Here is a 16,106-nt window from a genome sequence, read left to right on the forward strand (position 1 = left end):
GGACAGCAGGCAGTATGTATTGCTTTCAGGGAAGCACTGGCAGGATGCTTCATCTCTAGCTTTTGGTCCCAGTGGCAAAGAGGCTGTGCTTGTGGCTTTTTCTGGAGTTTATCTGCACATATGAGTATCAGGAGGGAATCTGATCTTTGGGATGGTTTTCCCTGGAGTTTTGAGGCGCACTGGACAAAGGCTAGCTGTGCTTTTGCAGTCCTGGGTAATTTAGTGAATGAGGCAAGGTGTGAGGCAGAAGGTTAAATAACCTGTATCCTCTAACTTCTGGGTATAGCTCCTAGCACGGGCATGTGTGTGTGGTTCTTGCCTGTGTGCAGCAGCACTTTGTAGCCTTTCTCACTTTTGCACAGAACTGTTAAGTTTTACTGCCAGACCAAGTTGCAGGCTGTTGCCATCCTGCTTTGTAGAACTTTTCCCCCCTCTTCCAGTTTCAATTTCATCTGACTTCCTCTCACTAGGCAAGCCTGTGTTGCCTTTGGCTATTGTGGAGTACTCTCACCCAGCTTTCTGGATTTTAATCTGCATAGAAACCAGGATGCTGAGAGCCCTGATTTAGGGGAAGGTTTTAGACCTAGAGCATCTTTATGCCTAGTAAATTATTTCAGCCACACTTCAATATGCATTGAAAATGGAGCTGGTTTTAGGAGTAAGAAACCTGTGCAATTACTTGACCCAGCATGCTGTACAGTCTCCTTGCCTAAGTCAAAAAGTGTTTCCATGCACTGCAGGCTTTGGCAGCAGAGGTAATGTGGGAGTTTAAAACCTTTCCACAGCCTCTGCTTCCACTAGCCTCAGAACTGTATTGGCATAACGACCTGGTTTCCCCAACAAGCTTCTGAAAGCTGCACCAGCGTTGTGCAGGGGCTGATCAGCCACAAAGTGGGTGTGGGAACAGCAGCATGGAGGTGTTTAGTTACCAGGATCAAGGAGACATCCTTCAGCCAAGATAGTAAATGCTTGGATGGTGGAGGGGCTGGCCTCAAGCCCAGGTGGCTCTGCAAAAGCAAAGCACTGATGTACAAGGGGCAGACTAGACTATGGGTCACTGTGACACTTGCAGAGTGGGTAATGTGAGGTGGGTGCAGGAGGCTGTGGATGTGCAGGTCAGAGTATCCTAGGTCTCACCTCTGAGTAGTTCTAGTTTCAGCAAACAGTGTTGATACAGATATTACAATTCTTATTTTCAGTAATAGGCATACATAGGTGAAGTCTAAATGTCACTGAGCCAAGGGAGGGAGAAGAATCGAAGAATCATAGAATTGTTAGGGTTGGAAGGGACACCTCAAGGATCATCCAGTTCAAAGCTCCCTGCCATGGGCAGGGACACCTCACACTAGATCAGGTTGCTCAGAGCCACATCCAGCCTGGCCTTAGAAATCTCCAGGGACGGGGCTTCTGCCACCACCCTGGGCAACCTGTTCCAGTGTCTCACCACCCTCATGGTGAAGAATTTCTTCCTAACATCCAATCTGAATCTACCCATTTCTATTTTTGTTCCATTCCCCCTAGTCCTATCTCTACCTGACACCTTAAAAAGTCCTTCACCAGCTTTCATGTAGGCCCCCTTCAGATACTGGAAGGCCACAATAAGGTCTCCTTGGAGCCTTCTCTTCTCCAGACTGAACAGCCCCAACTTTCTCAGCCTGTATCCATAGGAGAGATTCTCCAGCCCTCTGCTCATCCTTGTGGCCCTTCTGGACATGCTCCAGCATGTCCAGATCCTTCTTGTAATAGGGACTCCAGAACTGGATGCAGTACCCCAGATGGGGTCTCACCAGAGTGGAGTAGAGGGAGAGAATCACCTCCCTTAGTGTTCTATGAGATGCAATTCAGAGTTTTGTTTTTTTTTTTTATTATGAGTTTTATTCTGCAGACTGACTCTGAGTTCTCTACTCTTCCTTCTGCCATGCTGCTTTCCCACAATAATGTAATGGTGGAAATCCTTTAATGCACAATGTTTAAATGGTGGTTGTAGGTCTCAGGACATCAATTTTCTACCCTTTTAGAAAGGGAACTGTCCTGGGGATTGTCCTTGAAGTGCCTTGCTGCCTCATGGTGTCTGTGCATGTCTCCTCATGGCACATAATGAGCAGCAATATATTTTGGAGTTTCTCTCTGGCCTGATGCTCCTAGAGTGTGCTGCTCAAATTATTGTATAATTACAAGTGATCCCTTGTTAGAAAATCAAATTAAGCATAGTCTGTTGAGGGAAGCCGGTTAGAAGATGCTGTGGTGGTCTTCTGTGAGCTGGTAATTGAGAGTGATTTAAAAAAAAGGAAGCTGTTAGGACTTCTATTTCCCACCCCTTCTTGCAGCCCTTGAGTATTGACTTTTGAGATTAATTTATGGCATCTTGCCTAGAGTCTGTGGAGCCTGCCTGGGCCACCTTCTGCAGCCACTTTTGAATGTGGCCTCCCAGGAGCAGGTCTGTGTGCAAGCAGTGTGCTCATTGTTCTACAGTTTCAATTGCAAGGGGGGTTTGAATGATGATGAGAAACTTGTTTTTTTTTTTTTTTTTTTTCCTTTTTCAGTTGTAGGCTGGCAAGAGTAATGTGGCTGGGCTCTGGGGAGTGAAATGTGAGCGATGCCACTGTGTTAACTGTCACAGTGATGGTTTGGGACAATGCATATGCATCTGTGACTTTAGCACAGTGCATCCTGAAGAGGAAAAACAATAGGAAATATCTTGGGACATTGCTACTAAAAAAGAAAAGGGTAATAGTGAGCTAATGGATACAAAACTGAGCCATGGTGCCTTTATGAAGGCCTATGTTTCTTCCCCCTTATTGAGAACTACTAAATTGTTCTCTGCTGTGTTAGAATCCAAAAGCAGTCTGAAAGTCAGAACCAGGATTTGAATCTGTGTGCTTTGATTTTCCTCAGTTTGGTTGTTGGAAGTTTTCAGAGGACTAAAGGGGCAATCTTATTTCTCAGAGGTTTTTTTTTTTTTTTGCGTGTATTTTTATCTTTGAAAAGATTTTTGTGCTGACAGGCATCCAAACATCAAGTATTTGTTACTCTGGGAGGCTCTGATACTGCAACATGTTTATTGCAGAGAACTTTCTATATAAACTATGATGCAAATATTAAGCACTGCACAGCAGTTGTCATCATCCCTTGGAAGTGGGTGAGTGGATGTTTTCGTATCTGGGAAACTTGATCATAAACTGAAATTGTCTTACAGCTGTGTTTTTAGGAATAAAAGTATAGTTATTTATTTTTGGACTGGTTCACTGAAGTTTACATATATGGAGAGAGCATTGAATGGAAAAAAGATTTCCCAAATAGATGTCCTCTTCACATGGCTGTGCTGCCTGGTGGTATTGCAGCTGTGTGTCAAGTAAACTGATGCTTTTAGCCACATCAGTTGAAATGAAAGCACAAGTGGTAAGGGTGTGGAGAAGCACATTCTAGTAATGGGTGAATATAAAATAAGTCTTTACTGTACATGGGCCTTGTGGTGCATTGCCTCAAACAAATTAACATAGCTGCATAAAAGAGGAAAGCACCCTGGGTATACCAGTGGCCTTACCCCAACCCATTGGTGCCTTAAGAGCCCTGTTCTTACTGAAAGTAACATTTCAAGCTTGTATGTGGTTTCAAGAGGGTCTGCCTTTGCACAGCTTTTCTTTATTCTCCTTCCCTGAAGCCATTTTAGTTTACTGTGAGTTTTCTTTTTTTGGACTTATTATTTTTGGAAAGTGTTCTGGAACATTTTGTGCATATGGTCCTCTATAAATGTGCTGTTGTACTGATTAAAGCTGGAAGTATGAAACCTAGCCTTTCTGATGTAGTGTGGCAGGGGAAAATACTGAAACAATACTTTCCAAAGGGAGTGCTGTTCTAAGTATTAAAACAAAAAACACAACGTGGGAAAGATTTATGAGGTGTATTCTTCACTGTCCCCCAGTCTCTCTCTCGTAGATCAGGGATGCCAGTATGCTTACTAATTAAATCCCTTAAAGCAGGTCCATCATTTGTTTTTTTTAATAAATGGTTTCTCTTCAGTCAGTGGTGACATGACCCCTTTGCTATAAGCAGAAAATTGCCATGCATTGGAGTTGTGAGCATTAGCGCTCTCACTCTCCACCTTGCTCCTCTGTGGCTCTGCTTTTTCTTCCTTCTGGTGCCTGGAAGTTCATAGCCTGCTCATAACTAGCTTCTCCCTTATTTGGAAGGACAACTGGATTTTGATGTCTTATCTTCCCAAGTAAAAGAGGAAAAGTGTCCAGTAAAATTCTGTGACTTTCAAGGAGCTGTTTGGGGAGCTATTAATATGTAGGGCTTTACCTCAGACTCTCAGGCTTACCAAGAGAAGGAAAATTTACATGATCCCTCCCACTGTCAAATCCTCTTTGACTGTGTTCTGTGACTGGCTTGGCAACCACAGTGCTTGGAAATGGGGAAAGATCTTCACAGCACTGGGACAATTTGACTCTGTTTCTAAAAGTGAGTGATACTTGAAAGAATGAAAACTACGTCCTAGAATAAGCTCTGCTGTGGTGTCCTCTTTGCTCTGTCACAGGATGGGAAGTCAAGTCAGTCAAACAGAAAACACTAGTGAAAAATGCAGTTTCTCGGCTTAAAGCATTAAGTATACGTTAGTGGGCCTGTGGAGGGATAGGCACATGCTATTTATCAGAGATTAAAACAATTTCAGAATTTAGCCTGGCCAGCAAGTGTCTGTCTGAGCAATCTCTAGTGTTTCCTCTTGAAAATGGGATTTCTGCATCACCAACGACTGTACTGGTGCCTGAGAAACCTTCATGAGTGAGAGGAGATGAGCGCTAAACCAAGATGTTTGTGTGAAAGAAACACCTGAATTTGCCTAAGTTGCAAACAGGTCTTGGTTTGCAAGAGGATGTGCACTGATTCCAGTGTCTGGAATAAGCAGGTCAGTCTGCCCTAGTGATGCCTCTTTTTAGCAGGGGATATGTGCAGTTCAGCCCGCTGCTTTACACTGTGCTTTGCAGACATCTACATTTTTATAATTTTGTGATGGTTTGAAACTGTCTTTTTAATTTTTCATTGCAAAGTTCAGAACAGAGAAAGTGAAAGAATGTAAATAAGTCACTATTGGGTGTAAGAAAGCAAAATAACGATTGTTCTAAACACTTCCATTGGATAGAGAGAAATGTTTAAGAACTATTACCCAAAACAAAGTAGGCATTCTGCACATTCTGCGTTCGGCAGTGGGGGCAGTTGCTGGGCTGTCTGGCTGCTGTTTCTTCTTCTCTTCTGGCTGAAGATAACACACTGACCTTGGCAGCTAAGTTAACAACTTTCTGCTTAACTAACTCTGCTTCTCTGTCCAGGGGGGTCTGGGGGGAAGCTCCTGGGAGAGAGAGAGGCCCCTTTGGGAGGGTCCCCTTGGGGGGAAGCAAAGGGAGATCGATTGTGCTTTTTCTGTTGATTGTATATATTTGTGAATGTCGTGAATTTTGTATATTTGTACATATTCATTGCATTTCATCGTAGATTTTAGACTTTGCTTGTAAATACAGCCTTCATTTGCTTCCAGACTGGGCTAGCCTGGTTATTGTTGGTGGGGGGGGGGGGGGAATTTCAGCTCACACTGACACAAATTTCAAAACAATGGTGTAAAATAAGCGTACCAAACATACATGTTCCAAATCATCTGGTTACTCTCTCTGTGTGTTGGGAGTGTTTACATGGGTTGCTTGGTTCTCCTTATTTCCTCTCTTCCTGTTCCACCTTTTCCAGTTATCGAGGATAATTGATAGCTGGCTGTAATGATTAAGATTTTTCTAAGATGCCTGCAGGTAACTTTGAATGTATTGTTGTTGTTTCTTTGTGTGTAGTTAAACTGAACAGATAATTGAGCTCAGATAATTGAGCTGCAAAATTATCACAAAATGTTAAAAATACAACTTTGTTTTTAAAGGCTTTCAATTAAACTGGTTTAGCTACAGAAATAAGTAGCATCAGGGATTTTTCCTCTGCTGAAACTTGATTTTTCTGTTACTTTTTAAAGCAGCCAAGAGGTATTTTTTTTTTTTTTTTTTTTTTTTTTTTTTTAGCTTGACTGCTCATTCAACACAGACAAAATAAGGATGCAATACAACCAGCAGCTAGGGGTGAAAGTTGAATCTTCTGAACCACACTGCTCACATTAGGTTTCACCTGAAACATGACCACGAGGCAAGAACAATTCTTGTGCTTTACCTTTCAGAAAGTGTGCTGTGTACCTCCATCACTCATCCTGCTGCCAAGAGCTTTGCTCTGTGTGTTCAGAAGAGGGCAAACAATTTGGATGTTATTCTGTGAAGGGGAAAGTAGGTGGATAAAGCAATGTAGGTGAGGATAACTAATTTTCTGTTAGCAAGTTTCAAGTATGGTATTTGAAATCAAGCCAGTAGCCTTCCAACCATACTGAACACTTCCCTAAAGCTGTGGAGAACCCAGTCCAAGGCCTGTCTTCCACCAGCAGTGGCACAGGGCATACATGTGACTGGTGTCTTGAGCAAATGGAGAGCCTCAGACTGGTTCACAGAATTGCAGGGTTGGAAGGGACCTCAAGGATCATCCAGTTCAAAGCCCCCTGCCACGGGCAGGGACACCTCACACTGGGTCAGGTTGCTCAGAGCCACATCCAGCCTGGCCTTAAAAGCCTCCAGGGATGGGGCTTCTGCCACCTCCTTGGGCAACCTGTTCCAGTGTCTCACCACTCTCATGGTGAAGAATTTCTTCCTAACATCCAATCTGAATCTACCCACTTCTGTTTTTGCTCCATTCCCCCCAGTCCTATCTCTACCTGACACCCTAAGAACTCCCTCCCCAGCTTTCTTGTAGGCCCCCTTCAGATACTGGAAGGGCACAATAAGGTCTCCTTGGAGCCTTCTCTTCTCCAGACTAACAACCCCAACTTTCTCAGCCTGTATCCATAGGAGAGGTGTTCCAGCCCTCTGCTCATCCTTGTGGCCATTCTGTTTGTCTGCCTCCAGAACTGCCCAAATCTGGTTCTGCTTGATGTCCTGAGCGTGTGACCTTCTAAAGAGCACTTCTCTGTGAGGACCTAGGAGTCCTGCTGTGAGGAAATGGAGAGAAAAAAATTAGAAAATTAGTCATAATCCTGGGAAAATGTATGCATGCTTATGAAGGGATCTTGAGTCAAGGGATAGGAGTTGGCAGCTTCTGAAGGTCTAGAAGACAAATGGCAGAGGTCCCCAAACAGCTTATCTTAGAACAAACCCCTCCTGCCACATGTGAGTGTGTCATCTTTGGAACTGCTGCTTGTGGTTTCAGAGCGAGCAGGGAGTCTGGCCTGCACGGCTGCAGTGGAAGCTGATCCGTGCCTCAGAAATCAACTACTGCTTGTTGTGTGAGCAGGGCTGGCGAGGGGGACAAATGCCAAAGCATCACTGGAAAGGTTGCTTGATGACAAGGCTTCAATAAAAGAAAGAGCTGGGGATGGCAATGAGTGACAGGAGCAGTGAGTACTTGCCTTGTTCGTGAGAGGCTGTGTGGCTTAGTGACTTTGTGGCCACAGAGAACAGGTTATTTTCTTAACCCTGTTTAGTGGGTGTTTTTCAAAGTGCACATTAAAAATCAAGGAAAGCATGCCTCTGCTGTACTTTCAACAGAGAAGAATCTCCTCTCCCTCCTTCCTGTATTATGCTAAGTATTATCTTTGAAAACATCTCTGCTTAAACTTAATCCTCCCATAACCCTTCAGCCTAGGCTGTGGTACATGGAATGGGTCTGAAGTGTCCTCACTCCATGTAGTTGTGCTACTGTGTGCTTCTGCCTCATTGTTTCTAGGATCTGCTAAAGAAACCAGCCCCTTCCTTACTGCTTTGGTTCACCTGAATCTGTGAATTGTTAAGCTACCTTCCTGAGACTGGCTCTGTGTGCACTGACAAATGTGTGCACTCTGTAGTGCACTCCAGTTAACTTCTGGAGGTGGAGGCCTGATGAGTTGTTATGAAGCTGCTTCCTGCTGAGCTGTAGGTCTGAGGAATGTGCTAAAACAACAGTCAACTTTCAGAGAATTGAATGTCTGTCTAAATAGCTTCCCAACCACCAGCTTCCCTCTGGGAAGAAAGGATATCTTCTTATCTAGCCAGAATCTCTTTCATCTTCTAATTTTGCCAAAGAAAAGTCAAGGCCGGGAACAAGTTTTGTAACTTGGGTGAAGCCCAAGGGAGGATCCTCACAGGCAGTACCTGTGCCCATTGTCTGCTAACAATTCTGAGGGGGTTATCTGTACTATCTGCCACTGAATGGTTTTGCTGCCTTTTGTGTCTCCTTCAAATCCCAAACTGAATTAAATGAGCTTAGTGGGATGTTACTGTAGGTTTAGCAGCAGCAAATGGCAGCATTCTTTGTTGGACAGCCCTGTGCCATGATAGACAGGATCCCTGGTAACCTGGGACTCAAGTGGCTTGGTAGCTGAAAAGAGATCAGTTTGAGTTGGAAGGGACCATGCCTGACTTCAGAAGAAAGAGAAACAGCACTGTGTTTTGGAGCAATCTTATTAGCAAATTGAGAATAAGCAATAATCAATTTCTAAAGAAGATATTCTTGTTTCAGGTATTTCTCACTGGTTGTTCAGAGACCAGTATTGGACTTCCATGCATAATCTTTGTCAGAGGAAAATGCCTCTTGGGCAAGGTAGCACACCTCAGATGGCTCAGCACTCCGGTAATCGTGTGCCCTCTGCGCTACCTCTCCTTCTGGTTGCTCCTCTGTCATCTGGCAAACAATTCCAAGGGCAGGGAAGGCCACCTTTAAAAGATACCTTAGAAAGACTTGCAGAGTTTGTTATACTAATCAGACATCATTAAATTGGAATGGGGAGGACAGACCTGTCTTGATCTAATCAAGAGGGCCATTTGCTGAAGATGGCTCATTGCTTTGTCAGAGCTGTAATTAGGTGTAGCGAAGTGAGTAGTAGAGGAAAACAGTCAACTGTTGGCCTGCAGTGTAGACCGGATGCTGGCCTCTTCCAGTTGAATATGGACTTAATATCCATGCAGATTTGACTTGAGAAGGAAGAGCAGATTTACAGTCTGGCCTGGCTTTTTTCACTGAGGGCTATTTTTTCATTTCATGGTCTAATTGTTGCTAAAGGAATTCTAGCAGGTGAGTGATACAATTTTTACTTCTTTCTGCACAGACAAGCAGTATCTCCTTGTCTGTGGGAAACATGAGAAATCTATAGGCTGTGCTACAGGTACAGAGTGGGATAGCTTTTCTTCTCTCCCTTCCTCTCCAACTGAAGCAAGAAACAAAAAGAGCAGACAGTTTATTGTAGCATCAGATCCAGACTTGCCACATGGCAGTTTAAATGTCATCTTGAAGTGACATTTCAAGGCGGGGGTGTGTGCAGACAAAGATTCTTTGGTAGAGACTAATTGACTTGAAAGATACAAATTTTAAAGGTAGCCCTTTTGTGAAGCAGTTATGAGCAAAGTAGTGCCATGGAACTAAGGAAACCCTATTTTCACTTGTATGACTTCCACATTTAATTTCTGTGTGTTCCCTTCCATAATGCAGCTGCTTTTTTTCCCCTGAGTAACTGGAAATGTGAGTTGTGGCTGTTTGAGTTGTGTGCTTTTGTGGTGTGCTGGTGTGTTAACTTCATCCCCAAAGTACTTAAGGATCTGAAAGCCATTCTCACTTCCCTGATAGTAGGAGCACTGGCCAGGTTTGCCATGTGTTCTCACAGGGTTTGAAAGAGTATGAAACCCACCTCTGCACCTCTCTCATTCATTTGGAGTTATCGAGCAGTTTTAAATTTCTATGGGAAGCTTGGCCAAATAAAGTAAATAAAAAAAAAAAAATCCCTTTCAGTCTGAATATCCATGTAACTGAAGAAGCTGTGGCTGAATGGGGTTTCCCTCAAAATTAAAAATATTCCTGTGGTCAAGTGTAAAGAAACATGAATTTCTGCAATTTTACCATGACAGAAGCGTTGAAATGTCTGTGTGGGGCTTTTTTTGTTTGTGGTGTTTGTTTTTGCTTTGGTTTGGTGGTGGTGTTTTTTTGTGGTGGTGTGCTTTTTGGTGGTTGTTGTTGTGGTTAGTTGTTTGGTTTTTTGCTCGATCGCTTACCTCCTTTTATCCCAATTTCTCCTTCCTTCTTTGCAAAAACAGTACACAGATTTTTAGCCCCAACTCTCTTTTATGAGCATTGGGATTTGTTACTCATCCAGGTTGAAAGTTACCACTGAAGGTCTCATGGACTAAAATTATGCTAAGCTGGTGTGACACACATTCTACTGGGTCTTTTTCTTTCCCCTGTCTTTAGACAGGGGTTTAACTTTGTGCTTTCTTGGTTTCCCAGCTGTGCTTTGTGCCTGTGTATGAGTCTGGTTTTGCTGTGACAGTGCCTGATTGGCTATGGCTGAATCCCTCAGTCCTCAGGTATGAGCAGTGTCACATCCTGCAGTTTTAATTGCTGTGCTCTGTACTGTCAGAACATTATACCTGAGGTTTGCAAGCTGTTCTACATTCCTCCTCAGAAGCATGTGTTTGCCTGCCTGCCTGCTGGCTGGCTGTCAGGTTTGCTGTGCATCTCCAGGTGGCTGGAGAAACATTTGATTTATCCTAGCTATCTAGTACAGTCTGCTGGGTCTTGTAGACCTTCTGAAAGGTGGTAGGAGTGTTGGAAGACTGGTTCTCTTGAAGTTATTTTGGAACAAATTCTCCAGATGCTGTATCCTCTGGGGTTATCTTGAAAAAAGAAAAGGGGGAAAAAAAAAAAAGCTAAAATTAATTGTAAGCTAGGGAGTTTTCACACCTGAAATACTAGCGGGTGAGTGAAAAGTTCTGGTCTCTCTATAAAGCAGCATCTTTCAGTATTTGTTATGTGGAAGATTGCCTTTTCTGCTCTGTTACTTTATGAACTATGAATACTTGGTCAGGTTTCTAAATGTTAGAACATGCAACTGGCTGCTCTTGTTTGCTTCTGAATTTCCCCTTTTCTTTGCCTCCCTGGATATTGTAGGTGTTTGGCTCCACACTTACTGATTCTTTCTTTGTTTTTGTAGACTGAGGTGCTCTTGATCAAGCAGATCTTTCGAGGATTTCTTTAAAAAGAAACTTTGGTGGTTGAAAGATGTGCCATGGAATGGTAGCGCCGAAGAGCAACACAGGATCGTCTCTTGCCTTGACTAGCCATGGGTTGTTTCTTCTGCTAGTTATCTTTGGTACCTTCATCTTGGAAGCAGAGGCCACAGGTAAGTGGAAACTTTGCATATGCAGCAGGGAGAGGGGGATGTATACGCGTGGATTCCTTATGTTTTCATGGAGAAGCTGGTGATGGTTGATGCATTTGTGCACATCTTTTAGTAATTGCAGGGAAAATTCCATCACTGCTTTGTAAGCGTTAGGCGGTGCGTGGATCAAACAAGTCTTGTGTGAATAAGTGCTTGTGCTTTCCCTGTCATTTTGATTCTCCTAGCTTTGTCCCTTCCCATCCCTTCGCTGCAGCTGTGGGCACATTGGACCATCTTGAGCATGGACCATGTTTTGGTTGAGTGAGTTTCTCATGTAGACACTCTTATCTGTATTCCCTGTAGAAACTGCTCCTGTGAAGTAGTTTTGGAAACACAAACTGTCTTCAGCTCTTTGCACAGCTGATGAATCTGTTTCTTTGTGTGCTATCTTTTGATATCTCAGCACCTGCTAAGTGCACCCTTCTCACTGGATACTTTTGGCAGCTTGAGTTTTTCCCCCTCTTCTTTCTGACTTCTTAATGATTATCTGATGGACAAGTGGTGTGAATAATGTAAATAGCAGGGCAGTAGTTTGCTTTTGACAACAAAAGCTCAGTTCTCAATGTAACTCTGAGAAGTCCTATTTATTTAACATTTTGTGGCATGTGAAAATGTCCCATGACCAACACATCAGTGAAGCTTGCATTGTCCTCAATGTGGTAGAGCAGAATAAATGTTAGCTGCCAGATGCACACAAAGGTCAGGTGATCCTGTATGGAAAAGTCTGCTGGTGCTAGAAACTGCTAGAGGAGGAGTTCATCTCCTTTTAGTGTTTCTGGCTCTTTGAGTTGTGAGAGAGAAACTGCTGACATTAGGTATCTCAGACTTGTATGTCTTTCTGGCCTGATTTTTGCTTTGTAGGTAATGAGGAACTTGGGGGACACACATGGGAGTGACAAAGTGACAAGAACGAATAGTGAGAGTGGCAAGGAGCAAAGTCTTTTAAAATCTGGTCTATCCTTGTGGTTTTTTTTTTTTTTTTCCAGTCTTGCTGTTGGTAGTGATAATGTCACTGCCTCATTTCAAATGTAGGCCTGTCAGATATGCTTCCCAGCCTGGAGCTGGAGTGCACTATCCCTGTCTGAAACTCCCATTGCACACTGCAGCACATTCAGTCGAGTCTGTAATCAGTATGCAAATGCATGGTGCTGCATTGGGCTGCTGGGTGGGCACGGGCAGCCACAATATTGGCAAGCCTTTTTAGTGTCATTTTTTGAGGCATCCAGTCACATTAACAAAAGCACTAGTTAAGCACGTCAGAAGGCCTGTGAGTGGTTCTGCATTGTTTCCCTTCAGTTTCCTTTTGCTCCAGGATCTGAAACCAGCTGTGGTAAACTGATGAAGGCGGATCATCAGCTAAATAGGATTATAGTGGCTAGGCATGAACCATTTCCTGCAAGGGAAGTGAGAATGTGTGTGTGTGTGGAAGGGAGCCCCAGATTACAGGAGAGGGCAAGACATGCAGGAGAAAAATCCTGGGGGAGGGGTGCTTCCATATACAGGTCTTCTGGAACTAGGAGGTAGCAGCCCAACTGCCAATTGCTGAGAGGGATGGGGGTGCTTAGCAATGTGTCGTGGGCCCAGAGAACTGCACCTGCAGCAGCACACCAGCCATGAGTAACATTAATAAGCAAGTCAGCCGAGGAGCTGAGAGCCAGATGGAGAAACAAAGAATACTGGTGAGGTGCTTGGAAAATTACCTTTCCCTCATCTTTGTACCCTGACCACCCCACCATCCTCAATTTATTACTTCACACAGCAAAAATATTCAGAGCAGGCAGAGCAAAGCAGTGTTAACACGAAGCAAGAGATTGTATTAAATCTCTTGGTGGTAATGCTTCTCCCGAACGTGGGGCCGATGTGACAGGCTCACAATTGCTACAAAACCTGAAGAATGGTCTCATAAAAAGACAGACAAGCATGGAGACAATGGCTGGCTCATCTCCAAGTGAGAAAGCAGAGCTTGTGATTCATTAGTTTAAAACTCTATGATGTACTTCGTATTGCAATAGTTTTGCTGTTAAGAAATTCTACAGCTTGAGTTCCAGGAGGCCTAGAGACATATTCGTGTTCTGGGCAGGAATGTGTTCTCCTTGCCACGTGGTTAATGCAGAGGGCAGACTCATTTCCAGTCAGCAAGCATCTGGTTTGTCCTCTGGTAATAAACTGATTTTATTTATGCATGGATTTTAAACAAAAGTCTTCAGTCTTTTGTCTCAAGCAATCTATCCAAATATCCTGGAATACCATGAGATAAGTATGATGGGTTGCTTAGTCACTAAGCACACTGCAGAATTTGGGAAACTGCTCCCTTTTCACTGGAGAAAATAACTGCTGCACACATCTTAGCACAAAATAAATGCAGCATTTGGCGATGAGCAAGCAATGTCAAAAGAGGAGGATTTATGTAAACTTCAGTGCTGTTCAGAAATATTTTGTGAGCTTTTAGGCTTGTGCCTTTTTTTTTTTCCTGTCTGTTAAGTTCTCAAAGATTAGTTGGGGAAAATAACGGAGGAATGAGAAGGCAAGGAGACTTTGGAAAGCAAGGACCTGAAATGCTGAGGCTTAGGTCTTCATCTGTCTCTTCTGTTTTCTTTGAGGGCTCATTTAGAATGTAGCTAAGAGCCAGCGTACTTAATAGATGGAGATGGGAATTTTTTCTTGCTTGCTTTTTGTTTGTTTGTTTTTTAAATTTCCCCTCTCCTTTCTGGCTCTTCAAGTTATTCCCAGGCTCTCAAAGGCCTGGCATTTATGGTCTTCCTGTCTGGCCAGGTTATTTTTGGAAGGATGGCAGTGGATTAGAATAAGTTGTTCATTAAATATTAACACATCTCTAAAATACTCTGAAAGCTTCCTATCGTTTGTGTTCCAGATGGTGTAATCTCTCTTGGATTCATAAGCAGCTTCTTGAGAAACCTATCAAAACATAGGTTGGGCCTTTCATTATTGATAATGGCATCACCTAGTCCTGGGAAATGCAAGTAAAGGTGTTGGTAGAAGTATTAAGCAAATATCAAATCTCATAAAGCAGAGAATTTAAATATTCACCTTCAAATATTATTAATAATGCAGGCTCAGTGAATCTAAGTCCATTCAGATTTAAACACGACCTGGTTTGTGTTGACCGATCACATGTGAAATGCTGTGAAGCTAGCTCTTTAATTTTTAGGATTGCCATTGAAGTGATAAATTGAGCTTGAATTAACTGAAACCACTTAATTCCTGTGTTGTCTCTGACACAAATGCAGCCAATCTGCTGCTTGCTGTTGTAAGGTCATTTCAGTTACTCTGCACAGGAGCTCTTGTATACCGGCGGTATTTGTTTGCATTGCACAGAGCAGCTTGTTAGAGCGCACTCCAGTCACTGAGCAGATTCAGACTTGTTCCTATTCTTTGGGAATCTGTGCGAAACAGAGGTTTCCTTTGTCTCTGATTATGCAGCTGAAAGGAAGGCGTTTATACAGCTAGGGATGAATTCGATGGTCAAGGAAACAAGGACACTATAATATTGGATGGCCAGGCAGAAACATAGGGAGGTTTTGTGTGTGAACAGGAGATGTGGATTCTAACCCACACGCTCGTGTGCGTGGATGTGGAGAAATTACAGGGTCACATGAACTCTCCATGAATCACAGAATGGTTTAGATTGGAAAGGACTGGGGCTGGACACAGTACTCCAGGTGGCGTCTCATGAAAATGGAGTAGAAGGGCAAAATCTCCTCCTTTGACCTGCTGGCCACACGTCTTTTAATGTAGCCTGGTGTCTGGTTGGCTTTCTAGGCTGCAAGCCTACACTGATGGCTCATGTTGAGCTTCTCATCAACCGGTACCTCAAAGTCCTTCCCCTCAGGACTGCTCTATATCCATTCTTGGCCCAGCCTCTCTTTGTGCTTGGAAGAAAAGGGGGAGCAGTTTCAGTTGCAATTCCTCTTTCCAGTCACTTTGAAGAGCTTAGTGAAAACAGTGTGGTAGAGAAGAGCATGGTGAGGAGCTGCAGAATAATGGCCAGGCTGCAAAGGTGGTTAGGCAGCAGATGCATGTGGGCCCAGGATTAGACTATTCAAATAATATCATTTACTTTTAGCACTACCTAGTTCAGTGTCAGTATCTAAGCAGCTGGCTTGAAGGGAGTAATAGGAATTTCAGGGAGCTGCACAACCAGTTTAATTTTAACTGGTTCTAATGGTTGAAGGATGAGTTAAAGCAATCACAATAGTAATCCTGAGTTTTCCTTTTGTCTATCATAGGTTGGCTCAGCAAATCCAAAAGACCTGCATGTGAGTAGACTTTTGTTCACTGCTATACTATGAGAAATGAATGTGATATTTTACTGGCCAATATAAGTGGCTGTGAGCTAGGATTCTCATTATGATTTTGTTGTGTTGGATAGAGTGAGATGTATCTCTGTGCCCCATTTCCATTTTTCTCCTTTTTATTTGGGAAAGATGACTGCCCTCTCTTTGAGAGAGGGAGATTGACTTCATACGTTTCACTGTGCTTGAAGGGATCCATGTGCGTTCTATAGCATTTAGCTTTGGATGACTCAGGACAAAACAAATAGAATAAATATTTAATTAAAACACAAGGAGAGATGCTGCTTGACAGTTTTGAGAGGGTGCCAGAGACGACTGAAGATGGGGGAGGGCAAGCTGAGGCAAAACCCCTTTCCTTTAAGAAAGGGAAACATCTTGTCACAGAGCATGATTCTGGATGTAACCCATTGATACTCCTGCTTTTTATTTCCTGGGCTTGGGAAAGTCTAAAATCTTTCCTGTACATGTTTGTATATGTACATAACTTTGGGACACATTGAGAAGCATATTTTGGTTGTGTTCTAAATATATAAATGTTG

At 43.2% G+C, this 16,106-nt stretch overlaps 1 protein-coding gene across 3 annotated transcripts in view; it reads left to right on the forward strand.

Annotated features, from left to right (window-relative positions):
* Positions 1-16,106, forward strand: part of SUSD6 (sushi domain containing 6) — an 83,173-nt gene that overhangs the window by 25,351 nt on the left and 41,716 nt on the right. For 2 of the 3 annotated variants that reach the window (XM_054400117.1, XM_054400118.1), the window contains 2 exons: positions 11,027-11,215; positions 15,502-15,531. In XM_054400117.1, the coding sequence (XP_054256092.1) occupies positions 11,095-11,215; positions 15,502-15,531 (151 nt within the window). In that variant the 5' untranslated portion in view covers positions 11,027-11,094. The remainder of the gene's footprint in view (positions 1-11,026; positions 11,216-15,501; positions 15,532-16,106) is intronic. The other variant, XM_054400119.1, reaches the window with a different exon arrangement.

This window comes from Indicator indicator, chromosome 4, assembly GCF_027791375.1.
Source record: "Indicator indicator isolate 239-I01 chromosome 4, UM_Iind_1.1, whole genome shotgun sequence".
Classification (NCBI taxonomy): domain Eukaryota; kingdom Metazoa; phylum Chordata; class Aves; order Piciformes; family Indicatoridae; genus Indicator; species Indicator indicator.